Below are 21,702 nucleotides of genomic sequence, written 5' to 3'. Positions count from 1 at the left end.
GAACCCAGGAGGCAAAGGTTGCAGTGAGCCAAGATTGTGCCACTGCACTCCAGCCTGGGTGACAGAGTAAGACTTCATCTCAAAACAAAAAAAGAAAGGAAAAAGCAGAATATTTTTCTGGTGTAATTACGTGTTTCTCCTAATTCCTATTTTTATTTTGAAACCCAGAACACCTGGGCAGAAAGAGGAGGACAACCACATGGCAAGTAGGACCTGGCCCCCACCCACAGGGAGTGCCTAGACTTGCCAGTGCTTCACCTGGCAAATAATCCTTCCTGAAGATGAAACATTAAACTAGCTTTTGAGTATTCTTTCAGCTTTCTTGAAGACCCTTCATCTCTTTGTACCTCGGTTTTCTTACTGTGAAATGGATTCTTGTGAGGTTTAAATGCATGTAGACATATGAAGCCTTGAGAACAGTACCTGGTGCACACATCAAGCACTATAATTAATTAGCATTGCTTCTCTTGTTAGTTCTCCCTATGCAGTAGATTGATAACATCTCTTTGGATTGTATGAAACCCAAACACTCCCACCAAAGTCCCCCGTACTTCAAAATGTCATAGTGCAAGAGAGAGAATGGAACCACTGAAATAACTTGAGTTTCTTTTGTTGTTGTTGTTTTTGAGGCGGAGTCTCACTCTGTTGCCAGGCTGGAATGCAGTGGCACAATCTCAGTTCACTGCAACTTCTGCCTCCTGGGTTCAAGCGATTCTCCTGCCTCAGCCTCCTGAGTACCTGGGACTACAGGCGTGCGCCACCACACCCAGCTAATTTTTCTGTATTTTTAGTAGAGATGAGATTTCACCATGTTGGCCAGGATGGTCTCCATCTCTTGATCTAGGGATCTGCCCACCTTGGCCTCCCAAAGTGCTGGGATTACAGGTGTGAGCCACCGCGCCTGGCCATAACTTGAGTTGTCAATAAAATACACTGATAACAGCTTCTTGACAGTGGACTACAGTTGTTGAGACCTTAATTAAGCCTGTCTCTGCTCCATGGGTTCATCACTAACAATATGCCCACTTTGTAAAAAAAGAAATCGATCTCTTCCAAAGAATAATTAGCTACAAATATCCAGCTTTTTCAGGATGATTTTATTCAAACGGTTTATTCAGTCAATCATTTAACTTATTTTTGACTGCATAAATCAACTGTGTGATTGAACTAGGAAGTCAGAGCAGCCCATCAGGATGCTCTGTGGCGTGTGATCAGCCACGGAGGCAGGACAGGGCTGAGCAACCTATCACCAGGCAGAGGGCTGATCCCTGGCAAGTCCTCAGATAACTATTTAAAATTCAAAAAATAATAGATGTTTGTGAGGGTATGGAGAAAAGGGAATCCTTATACACTGTTGGTGGGAATTTAAGTTAATACGACCTCTATGGAAACAGTGTGGAGATTTCTCAAAGAGCTAAAAATAGAATTACCATTCGATGCAGCAATCCCACTACTGTGTATCTATGCAAAGCAAAAGAAGTCATTATATCAAAAAGACAGGTGCCTTTGTATGTTTTTCACAGCACAATTCACAGTAGCAAGGATGTGGAATCAAAGTGTTCATCAACAGGCCTGGTGCAGTGGCTTATGCCTGTAATCCCAGCACTTTGGGAGGCCAAGGCGGGTGGATCACCTGAGGTCAGGAGTTTGAAACCAGCCTGGCCAACATGGTGAAACCTCGTCTCTCTACTGAAAATACAAAGGTCAGCTACATGTGGTGGCAGGAGCCTGTAGTCACAGCTACTCAGGAGGCCGAGGCAGGAGAATCACTTGAACCTGGGAGGCAGATCTTGCAGCAGGTCAAGATCACTCCATTGCACTTCAGCCTGGGTGACAAAGTTGAGACTCCATCTCAAAAAACAAAAACAAAAACAAAAACAAACAAACAAACAAAAAGGATGTTCATCAACAGATGACTGAATAAAGAAAATGTGGTATATATACACAATGGAATACTATTTAGCCACGAAAAACAATGAAATCATGTCTTTTGTAGCAACATGGATGGAACTGGAGGCCATTATCTTAAGTGAAACAACTAGAAATGCAAAATCAAGCACCACACGTTATCGCTTATAAGTGGAAGCTAAATAGTGTGTACACATGGACATAGAGAGTGGAATAATCGACCCTGGAGATTCAGAAGGGTGAGAGCATGGAGCGGGATGAAGGATGAGAAATTACTTAATAAGCACAATGTATACTATCCAGGTGATGATGGATAAATAAGTCTCCACTTCACCACTGAGCAAAATATCCACATGACGAAACTGCCTCATACCCCTTACATTTATTTTAAAAAATTAAGAATTTGTCAGCAAATCAATCAGACCTTCAGCTTATTTTCCCTTTGATAATCTAGACATAGAAATTCATCAGAAGCCTAGAACTCTATATTATTTTTCCCATTGCCAGCATTTTAAAATTTGTCATAAATCTGTCCTGAATTTCTTGCTCTGGGTGAAAAAGCAGCAAAACAAAAGGCAGTTTTATTCTGTTTTGTTTGTTTGTTTTCCATCGTCAACAGCAGCCTGAACTAATATGTAAAACTAGAAATGGGCTTGAGTCATTCTAGGGTAGAGAGGAAGATATTCGGAGGAAATGTAATTCTCTTTACATCTCTAGAGGGCAATGGTTGGCTTCCTCCCTTCCTCCAGATCCTAAAGCTGTAATGTAGCCACAGAATGGAAAGATGTCAGGGGGTGCAAATAAAACCTCACAGCAAGTCAGCAGCTCAGTTTATGCAACAGGGGAAATGAAACACTAAATCTTTGTTTAGAATAAAGTTATTAAAAACCAGAGAAAATCTAGACAGTGCCCAGGGAGACGGTGCCCACTTGCATCTTGATAGTGATCAATGGTTTATAAGGAGAGTCTTGGGGTAGACACATGGTGAGAATGTTCATATTCTTCCCTCCATCTGATCCTACCTAAAGGGTCAAACAGCACTCAGAATTATGGTGCCATTACAGAGCATTTTTATGTTACTTTTCCCAATTTTCCATTAGCTAATGTGGTTTGAGCCAGGCACTGAGCTAATATTTGCCTGCACCTTTTCATTTATTCTTCACAGCAATCTTATGAAATACACCAATCTTTGGATGGAGAAGGTGAAGAGCTGAAGTGCCTTGCCCGTGGTAGAGCTAGTCTGTCTCCAGAGCCTGCTCCATAGGTGATGGAGACTGTGTCCTCATTAGGCCATATTGGTCTCCCTCTAGTTCCTGTGCCCCCTGGGCAGGAAGGAGCTATCAGAGTTGGCATCCTGGTACCCCCTTCTGGGTGTCAATTTTCAAAATAAAAGTTATCCAGAATAATTGTGTCCTATCATATTGAAGAGCAGGTGTCTTTCTTCAGATCGGTGGAGGCTGCAATAGTTGTTTTTGTTTGCTTGATTTTCATCTTCCATAGCAGCCTGAACGTGCTGTGACTACTTCATTTAATATCACTCTACGCATCAGGAGAAAGTCAGCAGGGAGCATGGCAGGGGCAGCTGCTTTGATCCACAGCCACTGCCTTTGGCTTTCATTTGCCCCAGCCTCAGTAGAGAGGGCAAACATCCACATGAAGATTAGCAGACAAATACTCCTGAGAAACAAGGTGGATAGGGAAATAGCATGGTTTTATTTCTTTCTCTTTCTTTCTTTCTTTCCTTTCTGACAGGCTCTTGCTCTGTTGTCCAGGCTAGAGTGCAGTAGGGCAATCACTGTTCACTGCAGCCTTGAACTCCTGGGCTCAAGAGATCCTCCCACCTCGGTCTCCCAAGTGGCTGGGATTACAGTTTTGTGCCTCCACATCAAGCTCATTTTTTTTTTTTTTTTTTTTTTTTTTGGTAGAGATAGGGTCTCGCTCTGTTGCCCAGACTGTTTTTGAACAAACAATCCTCCCATGTCCGACTTTAAACAGCATATTCTCATCTAAGCTTTGAACAGTTTTCCAAGCATTAATGTTTGCCATGTGCAAGCAAATGACCTGAAAACACCGCAGGTCTGATGTGGAGACACCAAAGGAAATCAAAGAGATCTGAACATAGTAAAAGTGAATTACGGCCATTGAATTTGCCTTTTGGACTCAAAAGTCAAATGATTCCCTTGATATCTACTTTGATGGGGGCCTATCTCTGGCTCTACTAGGCTTGAATAGCATTGATTTAGTTATATTTATTAATTTATTTATTTTATTTATTTACATTCCATAAGTCTTTGAGCAACACTGGTGGTATTTGATTACACAAGTTCTTTAGTGGTGATGTGTGAGATTTTGGTGCACTCATCACCCAAGCCGTGTACACTGAACCCAATTTGTAACCTTTGGTCCCTCACCCCCTTCCCTTCCCCCATTTCTCGCTAGTCCCCAAAATCTGTTGTATCATTCTTATGCCTTTGCATCCTCATAGTTTGGCTCCTGCTTATGAGTGAGAACATATGATGTTTGGTTTTCCACTTCTGAGTTGCTTCCATTAGAATAATAGGCCCCAATCCCATCCAGGTTGCTGCGAATGCCATTAGTTCATTCCTTTTTATGGCTGAGTAGTATTCCAACATATGCATATATACCACAGTTTCTTTATCCACTCATCGATTGATGGGCATTTGGGTTGGCTCCACATTTTTGCAGTTGCAAACAGTGTTGCTATAAACATGCATGTGCAAGAATCTTTTTCGTATAATGATTTCTTTTCCTCTGGGTAGATACCAGTAGAGGGATTGCTGAATCCAGTGGTAGTTCTAACTTTAGTTCTTTAAGGAATCTCCACAGTTTTCCACAGTAGTTGTACTAGTTTACATTCCCACCAGCAGTGTAGAAGGGTTCCCTGTTCACCACATCCACACCAACATCTAGTATTTTTTGATTTTTTGATTCTGGCCATTCTTGCAGGAGTAAGGTGGCATCGCATTGTGGTTTTGGTTTGCATTTCCCTGATCATTAGTGATGTTGAGTATTTTTTCATGTTTGTTGGCCATTTGCATATCTTCTTTTGAGAATTGTCTATCCATGTCCTTAGCCTACTTAGCCTACTTTTTTAGCCTACTTTTTTATGGGGTTGTTTTCTTCTTGCTAATTTGAGTTCATTGTAGATTCTTGATATTAGTCCATTGTCGGATGTATAGATTGTGAAGATTTTCCCCCACTCTGTGAGTTGTCTGTTTATTCTTCTGACTGTTCCTTTTGCCGTGCAAAGGCTCTTTAGTTTAATTAACTCCCAGCTATTTATTTTTGTTTTTATTGCATTTGCTTTTGGGTTCTTGGTCATGAAATCCTTGCCTAAGTCAATGTCTAGAAGGGGTTTTCCAATGTTATGTTCTAGAAACTTTATGGTTTCAGGTCTTAGATGTAAGTCCTTGATCCACCTTCAGTTGATTTTTGTACAAGGTGAGAGATGAGGATCCAGTTTCATTTTCCTACAGAGTCTTGCCAATTATCCCAGCACCATTTGTTGAATAGGGTGTCCTTTCCCCACTTTATGTTTTTGTTTGCTTTGTCAAAGATCAGTTGGCTGTAAATATTTGGGCTTATTTCTGGGTTCTCTATTCTATTCCATTGGTCTATGCACCTATTTTTATACCAGTAACATGCTGTTTTGGTGACTATGGCCTTATAGTATAGTTTGAAATCAGATAATGTGATGCCTCCAGATTTGTTTTTTGCTTAGTCTTGCTTTGGCTATGCAGGCTGTTTTTGGTTCCATATGAATTTTATAATTGTTTTTCCTAGTTCTGTGAGGCAGGATGGTGGTATTTTGATGGGAATTGCATTGAATCTGTAGATTACTTTTGGCAGTATGGTCATTTTCACGATATTGATTCTATCCATCCATGAACATGGGATGTGTTTCCATTTGTTTGTGTCATCTATTCTTTCGGCAGTGTTTTCTAGAGGTCTTTCACCTCCTTGGTTAGCCTCCATGCCTTTGCACATGCCTGATATGTCCTACCTGCTATACCTCCTTTCACTTAACCGCGAATAGTCCTTAATGTGTCTGTACATTTCATTCTAGGAGTCTATATTAAAGGCGCACAAAGGTATATGAGGATGCTCATTGTTTTATTTTTTGCATTAGGGAAAGTATAGGAATTAAGTCCATCAGTGGGTTAAACGACTTGTGTCCATCTATCCTGTGGTTACCGGGGAGCTGGAAAAGGATGACAGATCTGTACAGAGGAACATGGAAAGATTTCCAGGGCATGTTGTACTGGGGAGTCCTCAGAGCAGAGAGAGACAGGTTCATACATGGTAGATGACCTCTCCTATCATCCTTAGTAAAGAGTCTTGGCGAGGGGCTTAAGGAAGGGATAAAAAGGGAGTTTACTATCAATGGACCCCAGGACTTGAGAGAGCCAAGGTTTCCCTAATAACCCCTCACTGGGTGTTCAAGTCATAGAAAGCATGTATTTTTGTGTGCTGTTCTTTAATGACCAAAATTTCACATTGTATAGTTTCATTGACTAAATTAAAAAATCATCTGTAATTTTTGCAAAAGGATACTGGACTCAACTGAAGCCAGTATAGCTGTGTTCCTGAGTGTATTTGATTAGGGGTCAGAAAACCTGCACTCAATTCTTAATTTACCACTCAATTCTTAATTTACCACTGACTAAATCTCTGACTTGGGGCTAATATTTTTATTTATTTGTGTGAGCTTTACTTTCCTCATCCATCCCTTGAGAGAGGTGGACAAAATGATCTCTGTAGTCTTTTAAGATTCTATTGGTCTATTACTCTTAAGGCTTTGGAATGTTAATAAGAATAATAATTACTAACATACTGCTAGTGATTACCATGTGATAGACACTGTTCTTAGCTTCTTATATGTATTAACCACTTTAATTCTCATAGCAACATATGAAATAAATACTATTATCTCTATTTTATGGAAGAAGCAGCTGAGGCCCAGAAATTAAGTATGTTGTTCAAAGTCACACAGCTAGAAAGTTGTGGAGCTATTAACAGAACCTAAATCCAGGCAGTCTGACTCCAGAATCCATGATTCCAGCCATTCTGTTATGTTGCAATTAAAATCGACCTTTTTCTTGCCACCTGATTTAATGATTCATACAAAACAAAATAGTGTTAAGGAAACAAATCTGAAGAGCTGATATGAAAAGTATAGATGAATATAAGAAAATTATCTGCAAGAGACCTAATACAAAAAAACCAGCAAAATTTTACTTAAATATTTAGCATTTTTATAACATATCACCTCTATGTACCATAGTGTAACTATATCTACTTACTTCAAATGCAAGAAAAGAGATGTCACAACTACCTCATTCTTATGCATTCATTTTTTTCTGAAAATAACAGCGTAAGACACATGTGGCATTGATGCTTTCAATTTTAATTTCACAGATGAAAGAACTTGGTGTCATCTTCTACAACTGCAGCTGCCTGGTCCTAGACTTACAAAGGATATTTGCTCTATATAGTTCATTAAAATTCAAAAACAGAGTGCCTCAAACCTGGTCCAAAAGACTCTATGGAGTCTATGACAATGAAAAGAAATTGCAACTTCAGTTGAATGAAACCAAATCTCAAGCATTTGTATCGGTGAGTTGTTTTCCCTTTCTCTTCCCCTTCTCCTTCTTCCTCCAAAGGCTCTTTATTAAGTTGGAATGTTTAAGTGTGATCTTGTATTGGGCAAAAATGAATTACAGTGGTTCTGTCCCATAACGTGAAGAGTTAAAATGTGTCTACCCTTATGCACAATCGTACCCTCAAACATAATAAATCTTGATAATCATTCCTTGTGTCAGATACCTTGAGTTATCTGATTTGATTCCTTCAATCGCCCTGTAAGCTAGGTATGGGGTTGTGACCATTTTGTAAATGAAGGTATTGACCATACCTACTAGCAAAAAAACCCTCAGATGGGACATGCCAAGAGAGGTGCCAGTACCCAGCTCTTCCGACACCAGAGCCTATTAGCCTATTTTCAATGCCCTACATTGGTTTTTCAGACTTGTTTTTAGCAGAACCCTTTGATGAGACAAATCTGAGGGAATCTCAGTGTCTAGATCAGACAAAAGCAGAGATGCTGTACCTGGTTAGGGCAAGCAGGCAAGAGGCCCACACAACAGGACAGTGCTCCCTGAACAGCTTCGGGCCTCTGACTCTGCTAAGAACCATTAGCCATACCCTCCACCCACCCTCACCTTCCCAGTCCACCACCCAGCTGGGCACATGCCACAGCTATCCAGAGATGTTACTGGAAAGGGGCAACATAAATATCTGGGCCTACAGTCCTAGTCCTCAAACTATAGTACAGTAGATCCTTCAATAACATTGTTTTGTTCAATGCCCATTATCATGTTGATAAGAAAAAAAAAATAATTGATTTCTGGCTGGGGCCACTGGGTGTGTGGAGTTTGCACATTCTCCACCTGTCTGTGTTGGTTTTTGCCGGGTACTCCTGTTTCCTCCCTCATCTCAAAACTGTGCAAGTGAAACGAACTGGCAGATCTGTGTGGTCCCAGTGTGAGCGAGTGTGAGTGCCCTGGGATGGGATGTCATCCTGTCCATGGGGCTCCCGGCTGCGAGGGGCTCCGGCCACCCATGACCCTGAACTGGAGTAAGAGGGTAAATAATTATTTTACTTGTTTTTTATTAGTCTTTCTTAAATGTATGTATAGCTCACATTTGTTTCAATGTTTAATATTCAAAGTGTTTTGGTCTTTAGAATTTTGGTGCTGTTTTTGTGACCAGAAATAAGCCATAGCAACTTAACTCTCATTTATATAAATTAGCCTATGGTAAAATTGTTTTCATCATACATCAGTTCACTTAAAGTCTTAGTATTCAAGAACCTGTTGACGTCATTAAGTGAGGACTTACTGTACTTAAAAATTGGCTAGGGGCTGGGCACGGTGGCTCACGCCTGTAATCCCAGCACTTTGGGAGGCCGAGGTGGGTGGATTACAAGGTCAGGAGATCGAGACCATCCTGGCGAACATGGTGAAACCCCGACTCTACTAAAAATACAAAAAAGAATTAGCCGGGCGTGGTGGTGGGTACCTGTAGTCCCAGCTACCTGGGAGGCTGAGGCAGGAGAATGGCATGAAGCCCAAGAGGCGGAGCTTGCAGTGAGCCGAGATCGCACCACTGCACTCCAGCCTGGGCGACAGAGAGAGACTCCATCTCAAAAAAAAAAAAAAAATTGTCTAGGAAGCCTGTTTACAGTACAGATTTACAGTGTCCCTTGTCCCCACCCAGGATCTTATCCACTGGGATCTGAGATGAGATCTTCGAATTTTTATTTGAAGCAAGCTTCTGAAATTCTCCTGATGTTCACATCAACTTCTCTAAGTAATGCTCCCAATTTAATATTGCTATTTCGACCTTGGTTGATATCAGTGCTGTTAGGCCAACAACTTTTATGTCACTAAACAGCATTTTATTGAAGATAAATTAAAGTGAATTTTATCCTTTTTGCCTGTTCAAATGAAAGCCCCAGCAGAAAATTTAGAAGTGTAACAATAGAAAGAAAAGACAAAGTTCAAGTTGTCTTAAATAACAAATTCGCATAAATGTGAAGAGCAGAAAATAGACTATGAAGGATGTTGATCAGCTAGAGCTAAAATAACTTTTTTGTGTGGACGAGGTCAAGAATGGAGTGGCAAGTAGCATATTATAGGGCATTTTACTAACAAAATATAAATTACATAGACATTTTCAATTCATCTCAAGGTGACCCTATAAGACCAGGAGGCCAAGGAGAATTCCCAATGTGCAACAGAAAATTTGTCAAGGAACCTTTAATCCAGAGGGTCGCAGAGTGACATTACATGCCAAGCATGGATCACTTGATCAGGTCCAGTAGAAAAACAAATTGGAAATGGCAAAAAACAGATGAATTAACGAACAAATTTTGAATAATCACTGGATTTTGAATTTACAGTTTCAACCTTGGAGATAAGTGAATATGGTTGTTGCATACATTTACAGACTAACCCTTAAACAGGGAGAGTCAGTTTTTGTTGATTCTGAAGTTAACGTATTTCCCAGAGAGAGTGGTTTCAGGCCTTTAGTAAAATATACTACAATTCGATACCTTTGTTATTTTCTAGGGCTAATTCATAAGTGGCTTTTTCTTAAAGAGTTCACCACAAAATGAGTTGTGAGACATTTCTTTGGGTAGTTTTTAAAACTATATAATAGCTTTTCTTTTTTTTATTATTATACTTTAAGTTCTAGGGTACATGTGCACAACGTGCAGGTTTGTTACATAGGTATACATGTGCCATGCTGGTGCGCTGCACCCATTAACTCATCATTTACATTAGGTATATCTCCTAATGCTATCCCTCCCCCATCTCCCCACCCCATGACAGGCCCTGGTGTGTGGGTGAGTGATGTTCCCCTTCCTGTGTCCAAGTGATCTCATTGTTCAATTCCCACCTATGAGTGAGAACGTGCAGTGTTTGGTTTCCTGTCCTTGCGATAGTTTGCTCAGAATGATAGTTTCCAGCTTCATCCATGTCCCTACAAAGGACATGAACTCCTCCTTTTTCGTGGCTGCATAGTATTCCATGGTGTATATGTGCCACAATTTTCTTAATCCAGTCTGTCATTGATGGGCATTTGGGTTGGTTCCAAGTCTTTGCTATTGTGAATAGTGCCGCAATAAACATACGTATGCATGTGTCTTTATAGCAGCATGATTTATAACCCTTTGGGTATATCCCCAGTAATGGGATGGCTGGGTCAAATGGTATTTCTAGTTTACTTTCTATTTTTAATTTCCTGTTTCATTTTCTATTTTTTAATAATATCAAGCCTGCCTTTGAGTTTCAATTCAACAGATATTGACTGAACACCATTTCTGGAGAGGTATAAGATCTTACAGGTATAAAAACAGTCAGAAAACCCTGCAGTTGGAATTGGTATCATTCAGATAGAGTTCCTGGAACTCCCTTCTATTATAACATGTATCACATTCTTAGAACTGTTGATTTATAATCATCTTTCCCACCATTTTATTAGACTCTGAAGATCATCTCCTATTAATATATTCTCTTCATCACTGGCATTCCCAGCACTTCACTTGGTGCTGGCTAAAAGCAGCACTACATGTTGGGCAGGTTTTATTAGTAGTAATATTAATAGAAAGCTCCAGAATGCATACAGGTTTCTCAGTAATCTATGCCAGACAAATGCCAAGACAAATTTAATTCAATATATTTGTTGTATCTTAAAATAGTATATTTTTATAAGCTGATTGTCTCAAGACTAAGTTGAACACATACTTAAACAGTATTTGAAGACCTTTGTAACCATTCTCAAAGTTAGATTTTAGATAATTGATAACTTAGCATAATTAGATATAAATTTCAACTTATGATGCAAATATAGATTATTTCCAATTTTTTCCCAGAACACAAATAGGCACTTAGATTTAACGGTGTGATTTCTAGTAACTTGAGCCAGATAATTCTAATTTTCTTGCATTTCCCATTGAAATTGGAGGATGGGAACAATAGTTGGCTGTTTCTGTCTCGTAGATATCTTTTTGGAGTCTTTAAGCTTAAGCAATTGCTTTCCAAGATAAAAGATTTGTTCCACGTCTGTTTTTATTGATCTAGATGTTAGACAGATTTCACTTCTTCTTTACTGTTCAGTTAATTCACCTATCAGTCATGTGTACTGAGATATATTTAGTGAGTGAGGGCTGGCATTAAATAGAACTTGATGCTGTTATGGAAAAATATCACCTCACATTCCTCTTTAGAACCTTCTGTGTATATTGTTAATTGATTTAACAGCATTACAGAGATGTAATTTACACACCATAAAATTTACCCTTTTAAAGTATACAATTCAGGCCGGGCATGGTGGCTCACACCTGTAATCCCTGCACTTTGAGAGGCCAAGGCTGGCTGATCACTTGAGCTGCTGACCTCAAGACCAACCTTGCTAACATGGTGAAACCCCATCTCTACTAAACATACAAAAAACAAAAAAATAAAAGTAATAAAAATTTAAAAATAAAAATAATTAAAATTAAAAAATGAAGTATACAATTTAGTGGAGTTGAGTATAGTCACAGTTTTGCAACCATTTCTACAATCTAATTTTAGAACCTTTTCTCACCACAAAGAAAAAACCCCATACTGATTAGCAGTCACTATTTTCCCTTCTGTCAGTCCCTGGCACCCACCAATCTACTTTTTCTTTATGGATCTGCCATTCTTCTGGATGTTTTATATAAATAGAATCATACACTGTATAGTTTTTTTGTGACTGCTTCTTTCACCTAACATAATGCTTTCAAGGTTTATCCATATTGTAGCATGGACCAATACTGCCTTTATTCCTTTTTATGGCTAAATAATTCTATTGTATGGATGTGCCATACTTTGTTTACCCATCTATCAACTGATGGGCATTTGCATTACTACTATTTCTTGGCTTTTGTAAATAGTGCTGCTATAAATATTCACGTACAGGTTTTTATGTGAATAGCTGTTTGTAATTCGAGTTTGTATATAGGAGTGGATTTACTGGATAATGTGGTAACTCTGTGTTGAACATTTTGAGAAACTACCAAACTGTTTGCCAAATTGGTGGCACCATTTTATAATCCCACCAGCAACATATGAGAGTTTTGATTTCTCTACATCCTTGGCAACACTTGTTCTTTTCTGTCTTATTTTAGCTCTGCTAGAGGGTATAAAATGTAATCTTATTTTTGTTTTGATTTAAATCTTTTAACATGCTTATTGGCCATTTGTATCTCTTCTTTGGAGAAGAGATACAAATATCTATCAAATATGAAATATTTTGCCCATTTAAATTAGGTTATTTAAAAATTTGTGTTATCAGAGTTCTTTATACAGTCTGTATACAAGTCCCTTAAGCAGAAATATGATTTTTTATAGAGAGAAGGTCTCACTATGTTGTTGGGGTTGGCCTAAAATTCCTGGATTCAGGTGTCTGGTTTAAATATACGATTTGCCAATATTTTCTTTCTTTCATTCCATGGGTTGTCTTTTCATATTTAATTATATTTGAACATATATATTCTACAAATAGAGTATATACTTTTTCAAAACCATGAAGCTGTTAATAAAACAAATAAAAACCTGCCAAGGTCTGTACAAGGTGATTATATAATGAGTATGCAAAATAAGTTGTATTCATATGGCACCTGTTGATTTAAGAGACAAACCCAGATTAAATTAGAAGTCAGGTCCCTCAAGAGCTCTTGACTGGTAAAAGATTGCCACAGAGCTGGAATATTGAAGAGAATCTGTATTTTCCCTCTCCTTCTACTTTACTATAGAACAAAAAAGTGCACAGCACAAGGCTCAGAAAATTAATTCAGGAGTGACGAGAGGGAAACTTAGCCCTCTCTTTAATTAAACAGTTGGAACTAGTTAACTTCCTCTGCCAGCTCATTCTTTTGTGTTATTGTTTATTCATTTATATTCTGGGCAAACATTTTAAAGCCACTAGTCTATCCAGGTACTATTTTTAAAGGTAGAAGACTCTAGAACACATAGCCGAGTACCACACAGCCCGCAGGTGCATGGGGACTGATACAAATAATTATGCATTTCCTTCACAAACACATGGAGCTGGAGCACCTGCCATTGTGTCAGGCAGTGGGAACACAGGAAGCAATAGGGCAGGTAAATGCTTATAAAGATCTATTGACGCAGGTTTGGAAATACCCAGATTGAAGCAACAGACTCCCACAGACAAACCTCCAACGTTTATGCATTTATGAAGCACTTTCACATTTGTTCCACAAGTATGTATTGAGCATGTAATACGTGCATGGCACAAGATGCCAGAGATACACAACCAGGCAACTCACAGCAAGTGGCTAAACACATAGACAGATGAATGCAATTCCAAGTAACATGCACTAGAATGAAGCTCCACAAAGCAGAGATCTTGTCTTGGTCACTGATATATATCCCTTTCCTAGACCAGAGCCTGGGAATATTTGCTGATTGGATGAAAGCTCGCACAGAAGAGAGGCATGGAACCCAGCCAGCGAACAGGCCATTCATTTATTTGAGTTGCAAGGCAAACCAGTATGAAATGTGTGTTATTGTCATTAACCCCATTAGGAAACAGAGGCTCAAAAAGTGTAAGGGACACACCAAGATGCCCCAGGTTCTAAGTGCTGGAGTCTGGCCCATATCACCAAAGCCCATGCTCTTTCCTCTAAATTATGGCCTCAGTGTCCATACTTGTAAGATAATAGCAAGTGTAAAAGACCACAAACAACTCTGCCTACATTTCTTCCTCCCCAAAACCAAAATCTGGTTTTGGAATAAGCAGTGAAATTCAGGGAGTTCCTAACTGAAACACAAATGTGAGCATTTGGACACATTTCAGAGTTAGCCTAAGCGCCCATCTGGAGCAAAGACCTTCAGCTTCTCCACATTAACCAAAAAACCTTTAAAGCAGAGCCAACAGGCTAAGGGAATTAAATAATTTGAATATTTTTAATGGCATAGGAAAATGTGTAACATACAATCCCTAAAATCCACTGAACTGTACACTTAAAAATGGTAAAAAAAGAAAAAGCAAAAGAAATAAACAATATGGGAGTACAGGGTTAGGAAAAGCAACCTTTGGAGATTTAAAAACAACTTCATTGTTGGGCGTGGTGGCTCATGCCTGTAATCCCAGCACTTGTGGGAGGCTGAGGCAGGTGGATCATGAGGTCAGGTAGTCAAGACCAGCCTGGCCAAGATGGTGAAACCCCATCTCTACTAAAATGTGAAAATTAACCAGGTGTAGTGGCGGGCGCCTATAATCCCAGCTACTAGGGAGGCTGAGGCAATAGAATTGCTTGAACCCAGGAGGTGGAGGTTGCAGTGAGCTGAGATCGTGCCACTGCAGTCCAGCCTTGCTCCAACAGAGCAAGACTCCATTAAAAAAAAAAAAAAATTAATGGAGGAGATCACATTTGAGCTGGAATTTAGAGAACAGAATTAGTGTAGGACTTTGATAGACAAAAATAAAGACACATCAGCCAGAGAAGCCGGCATGAGCAGAGATGCCCGGAGTCAGACATGATGAGGGCACAGCTGTGGACTGGTAATTACTTGCATTTGGGGTCACAGACAGGATGGGAGTTGGCAAATGAAGGAGACAGAGACACAGGACTATGGATATACCCCTCCCAATGAGTTGAAGCTGGATTCTGAGAAACCAGGAGTCAGTTCATCCTGGGAGTGATGTATATTTGTTTTTAAACATCCCAGAGATAAGCCAATTAGTTAGAAAGATGTTAGAACATCCCTGCAAGCAGCACTAGTGGCCGAGTGAGGGCAACTTAGTGAGTGATCAAGAGTAAGAGGAGGGACAGACCCGGGAAACCCTGCAGAGGCACAGGCTTTCTGTCTTGGTGACAGATGGAGTATCTGTATATCTGTGTGCTGATGACAGAGGAGTGTAGGACTACCTTTAAAAAACAGAATTGAAGTTCATCCTCATTCCAAAAGAAAAAAATAAACGATCAAAAACTCAACCTGTAAAGAAAATATGGTACATATACACCATGGAATACTACGCAACCATAAACAAGAATAAAATCATGTCTTTTGCAGCAACATGGGTGCAGCTAGGGGCCATTATTCTAAGCAAATCAATGCAGGAACAGAAAACCAAACACCATGTTCTCACTTATAAGTGGGAGTTAACATTGGGTACTCATGGACAAAGAAATGGCAACACTAAACACTGAGGACCACTAGCACGGGGGGAATGAAGGGGACACAGATGAAAAACTGTTGAGTACTATTCTCACTACCTGGGTGATGGGATCAGTTGTGCCTCAGACCTCAGCATCATGCAGTATATATCCATGTAACAAACCTGCACCTGTACCCCCTGAATCTAAACTAAAAGTTGAAATTGTTTTTTTAAAAAACCAACCCATCCTGCTCATGATCACCTGCCAAGAGGGCTTTCTGTGTGAGGAAACCTGGAAGGTGTGTGATCCTCAGCATGCGCCTTCCTTACCCCTATGCCCCTCCTAAGGTGGGCATCCAGTCCAACAGCTCCATCTCACAAACCTCTAAGATGGGGTGGGGACTCCTACTGTGCAGTGTGGGGAGTTGTTCCAGACGTAATGGGTGAGGAGGAACTCGGACCGCCCAATACTACCGTTCATTCCAGGCAGTTCCAAAAATCTGTTTATTCAGCCTTTTGGTATTAAACATCCTGGCATTATTTATGCCCCATTATAATGCCCCTGGCATTATTTATGTGATACTTGTCACAGTGTATTGCTTGTCAAAGGAAAACAGGAACTATGAGAAACATTATTTTTAGTCCTGTCCAGTGGAAAAATGAGAAAACCAAGCACATCTTTCCTTTTCTACAGCAATTGCATCTACAAACACTGTATTTTTTATAAAATGAAAACCCCCTCAAGCAACATGAGAGAAATGCCTCAAGCAGAATTTGCCTCTTTTTTTCATTTTGCTTAAATCTCTCTGAACGTCCTTCTTCTCTGGCTCTCCTGCTGAATTTGGGCATCTTAGTAGCTCCCTCAGATTTTCCTGCACTGTTATCGATGACCTTTTCTCAACGATCAACACTTCTCCTAACTCACTGAAAGATTTTGGAGAAAAGAAAAAAACTCCAAGATCTTTCAGTTTGTTTTTGTTTAGATTTTGAGTTTGAAACATTGTCATGCCCACATCATCACATTTCAGGTGAAATGAAAATGCTGGGGTAAATGGCTTGCTATGTGCAGTGTGCATGCGTGTATAGTAGCACCTGAGAAAATTATAGCTATGTATGACAGAATTGTGTAAGGTTGGAGGTGGAGTGCTCCTCCAAAAAGAAGTGTGTGCACAGAAAGCAAGAATTCTCTCCTAAGTAAAAAGTAAAACAGAGGATACTACAGACTGGGAAAAGAGGGGATAGGGAAAGATTTGTTAATGGATGTAGAAATAACAGCAAGATGGGAAGAGTAAGTTCCATTGTTCTATCGCAGTGGTCCTCAACCTTTTTGGCACCATGGACTGGTTTCATGGAAGACGGATTTTCCATGGACCAGGGTCAGCAGGGATGCTTTTGGGATGATCGAAGGGCATTACATTTATTGTGCACTTCCTTTTTTTCTTTCTTCTTTTGAGACAGCATCTTGCTCTGTTGCCCAGGCTGGAGTGCAGTGGTGCGATCTCGGCTCACTGCAACCTCTGCCTCCCGGGTTCAAGCGATTCTCCTGCCTCAGCCTCCCGAGTAGCTGGGACTACAGGTGTCCACCAACATGCCCAGCTAATTTTTTGTATGTTTAGTAGGGACAGGGTTTCACCATGTTGGCCAGGCTGGTCTTGAACTCCTGACCTCAAGTGATCCGGCCACCTTGGGCTCCCAAAGTGCTGGGATTACAGGTTTGAGCTACCACCCCTGGCTGTGCACTTTATTTCTATTACTATTACATTGTAATATATAATGAAATAATTATACAACTCACTACATTGTTGAATTAGTGAGAGCCCTGAGTCATTTTTGTGCAACTAGATGGTCCCCTCTGGGGGTGATGGCAGGCAGTGACAGATCATCAGGCATTAGAATCTCATAAGGAGATCGCACAACCTAGATCCCTCACATGTGCAGTTCACAGTAGGGCTCACGCTCCTATGAGAATCTAACGCCCCCACTGGTCTGACAGGAGGCGGAGCTCAGGCGGTGATGCGAGCAAGGGAGTGGCTGTAAATACAGACAAAGCTTTGCTTGCCTGTCTTTCACCTGCTCTGCGGCCCAGCACTGGTCCCTGGCCTGGGGAATGGAGACCCTTGTTCTATAGGACCGTAGTTAACTATGACTATACTTAACAATGATATATTAGTTTCAGATAGTTAGAAGGAAGATATTGAATGTTTCGAGTACAAATAAATGATAAAGTTTGAGATGACAGATATGCTAATTACCATCTCATCACTATACATTATATGAATCCTGTCACTATGTACCCCATAAATATATACAATTATGTATCAATTAAATTTTTTAATACATAAAAATTGAAAATCAAAATGTGTCAGATTATGAAAGAATTCTCTCCAAAACAGACTTGAAACCCATCCCATCACACTTTGATCTTTATTCAACTTTGATAAGATTAAAAATATCTTTGTCTAATTTGATGAAGCAGAAATTAGGTTGGCAAAAATATAGTTACAAGTCAAGGTCCATGGGAACAAAGGAAATAAAGAAATCCCCGGCTGCCAAAAAGTAGTACACTAAAAGTTTGGCTTTTGTGTCTTCACAGAATTCTCCAAAACTCTTTTGCCCTAAAAACAGAAGTTTTGACATAGATGCCATCTACAGTGTGATAGATGATGCTAAGCAGTATGTGTACATCGCTGTCATGGACTACCTGCCTATCTCCAGCACAAGCACCAAAAGGTCAGTGAATGCCCAGCCTCTGGTTAGAACCCAGTCCCTAAGACCAGGCACTAAACTGGGCACCACAGGAGAAGCCAGCCTGGAAATGGAGATGCCATTGGGTTGCCTTAGGAAGAGTACACCATTCAATGCTCTTTAGTGTACATTGGCAATTTACTCATTATGAACCTCTTCCTGAAGTGTGTCCATTTTAAAGGCTTAGGGTCTCACCCTACAGAAGTACCTCAGTACTTTACATTATGGAAATGAGAGTAACTTTTGAAAGACAATTAGGTTGCTCTCAACTTGAAAATTATTTGAAAGGATAAAAGATAAAATATTATATGAAAAAAATTATCATTTGAAAATTATTAACAAGGATATACCTGAAAAGGGTGTATTGAAACTGAGTAGTCTTGCCAGACTTTCCTTAAAGGAAGCATTGTTGTTTTATATTCACAGCAGTCTTCATTTAATGCCAAATTCTCATAATATCTTCTCTATGTAAAGGAGAAAGAGGCCAGGTGCAGTGGCTCATGCCTGTAATCACAGCACTTTGGAAGCCCGAGGCGGGCGGATCATGAGGTCAGGAAATCGAGACCATCCTGGCTAACAGGGTGAAACCCTGTCTCTACTAGAAATACAAAAACAAAATTAGCCGGGCATGGTAGCGGGTGCCTGTAGTACCAGCTACTTGGGAGGCTGAGGTGGGAGAATGGCGTGAACCAGGGAGGTGGAGTTGACAGTGAGTCGAGATTGCGCCACTGCAGTCCAGCCTGGGCGACAGACAGAGACTCCATCTCAAAAAAAAAAGAGAAACTTATATATGTTCTCAGTCAATCCATCCTTCTCTGTGAAAAGAGAACAGTTTAAAAATGCAGTGCTTTTCAATAATTCATCATTGTTCAAGCATGCAAACATGGAATAAATTCAGGGATAGAATTTATGACAAACTCTTTGGAAAATCATTGCTTGCATAAATGCATGGCCATGCTTAGGTATTTCCACTTTTGCTTTCTTGCTGGGAATGCAGAGGTGCTTGAATAATTAGTTTGATCCAGGAAATGTTTTCAACGTGCATATTTTTGGGAGTGTGACCGAAGGCCTTTTTAATTTGGAATATTACAGTTTCAAAATAACCATTTACTGAGGCTAAATGATTAAGTATGCCCTATATTGCTTGAATAATTTTTACATCACCAATCCTACATAATGCATAATATGTAGCTTCTTTGTGCAAATAACCATAAGATTACAGAAAGAGTCTTTCTCCAAGAAAATGATTGTTTCTTATAACAGTTAGTAGAAAAGCACTTTTAGCTGCAAGATGCATTTATTTAAACACTTTTATTTTAAAATATTGTGCATCTTTACAAAAATTAGCTGGGTGTGGTGGCGCATGCCTGTAATCCCAGCTACTCAGGTGGCTGAGGCAGGAGAATCACTTGAACCCAGGAGGTAGAGGTTGCAGTGAGCCAAGATCACATCACTGTACTCCAGCCTGGGCAACAGAGTGAGACTCCATCTCAATATACATACACACACACACACACACACACACACACACACACACACACACACACAGAGCATCCTTTGGACATTCATGGATTTTCTTCCCAACACACTTCCACACCTTTTCTATCCCTCCTTTTTATTTTTCCTCCCTTTGTTGTTCACTTGGTTTTAGATTTAGTTTTAGATTTTACCTCCACTTCGGGAACATTTCAAAACATAATAGGGGTTTTACCTGATTTTCCTGTTATTGAGAAGAAGAATAAAGTCAAGTTCAGGGAGTTACATGTTAGGATGGCATAAAGATTTCTCAGGATTGACAAAACCTTTGTTCCATGAAGTTCTATGAACAAAATTGAGATTCTTTATGGTGAAGGGGTAAATAATTAGCATGGAGGATCTAAAATATTTTAGAAATCCAGAGAAAATGAAAAGAATGTTAAAGAATCAGAGGCTCACTTGAAATTTTGCATTTTGGTTATGAATCTCCCATTTCAGCTATTAAATGAAACTTCTTTTATTGTATTTTTAAAATTTTAACCTGTAAATGCTTTTAACTTTCTCAACTGAAGGATCATCAAAGGGACATAAGTAGTTGTCCAAGCGTCAAGATTATAATTAAATTCTTCTCAATCAGATAAATTAATTATTTGTATCAAATCAGACTGGTTACTCGTCTGTATCTAGTCCCGGAAAAGCTTTTCAGGAGTGAATTCAACTTTAATAAATAGGTAAATATTATCAAATGTCAGTATGTTAATGGAATTAATCTTTCAGACTTAACTTTTAGTCTATATATTGCCAAACATCCAAATGAAAGAGAAAAAAATCATACACTCTCAAATCAGAAATGATTAACAGCATGTATAAAAAACACACACTATTATTTAGCCATAGTGTTAGAAATAACTTCTACTTTTCAAGATAGTGGGAAGGGAATGGAGCAATGTTCTGTGACTAAATAAATCCTACAGTAAAAATTCAGAAGCCAGCCAGGCACAGTGGCTCACGCCTGTAATCCCACCACTCTGGGAGGCCGAGGTGGGCGGATCACCTGAGGTCAGGAGTTACAGACCAGCCCAACCAACATGGTGAAACCCCATCTCTACTAAAAGTACAAAAATTAGCTGGGCATGGTGGCAGGCACCTGTAATCCCAGCTACTTGGGAGGCTGAGGCAGGAGAATCACTTACCTGGGAAGCCAAGGTTGCAGTGAGCCGAAATCACGCCACTGCACTCCAGTCTGGGCAACAAGAGTGAAACTCCGTTTAAAAAGAAAAAAAAAAAATTCAGAAGCCCTAGTTCACTTCTTCCTGATTTAGCAATCAAGCTCTTTTTCTTAAGCAAGTCACTTAATTATTTAGGTCTCAGTTTGGAGTTGTTCATTATTTATTTCTTCAGTCACATAAAATACATCTTTCACAAGGAAATCAGTAAGTGTATAAAGGAATAATAAAACTGTAGCCTGATTAGTCTTTCAAGTATTAATGCTTTTTATGTATTCATTCAACAATTTCTTTTTTTTTTTTTTTTTTTTTTTTTTTTTTTTTTTTTTTGTGAGACAGAGTTTTACTCTTGTCACCCAGGCTGAGTGCAATGGCAAGATCTCGGCTCACTGCATCCTCTGCCTCCCAACCTCCCAGGTTCAGGTGATTCTCCTGCCTCAGCCTCCCGAGTAGCTGGGATTACAGGCACATGCCACCACACTGGGCTAATTTTAGTATTTTTAGTAGAGACAGGGTTTCACCATGTTGGCCAGGCTGGTCTCTATCTCCTGACCTCAGGTGATCCACCAGCCTCGGCTTCCCAAATGCTAGGATTACAGGCGTGAGC

At 39.8% G+C, this 21,702-nt stretch overlaps 1 protein-coding gene across 3 annotated transcripts in view; it reads left to right on the top strand.

The window, feature by feature from the left end:
* Window positions 1–21,702, top strand: part of PLD5 (phospholipase D family member 5) — a 426,876-nt gene that overhangs the window by 386,161 nt on the left and 19,013 nt on the right. For all 3 annotated transcript variants that reach the window (XM_010384710.2, XM_010384711.2, XM_010384709.2), the window contains 2 exons: window positions 7,348–7,545; window positions 18,242–18,378. In XM_010384710.2, the coding sequence (XP_010383012.1) occupies window positions 7,348–7,545; window positions 18,242–18,378 (335 nt within the window). The remainder of the gene's footprint in view (window positions 1–7,347; window positions 7,546–18,241; window positions 18,379–21,702) is intronic.

This window comes from Rhinopithecus roxellana, chromosome 8 (assembly GCF_007565055.1).
Source record: "Rhinopithecus roxellana isolate Shanxi Qingling chromosome 8, ASM756505v1, whole genome shotgun sequence".
In the NCBI taxonomy this organism is placed as follows: Eukaryota; Metazoa; Chordata; class Mammalia; order Primates; family Cercopithecidae; genus Rhinopithecus; species Rhinopithecus roxellana.
Note: the sequence above shows the minus strand (reverse complement) of the source record. Positions and strands in the feature narration are given on the sequence as shown.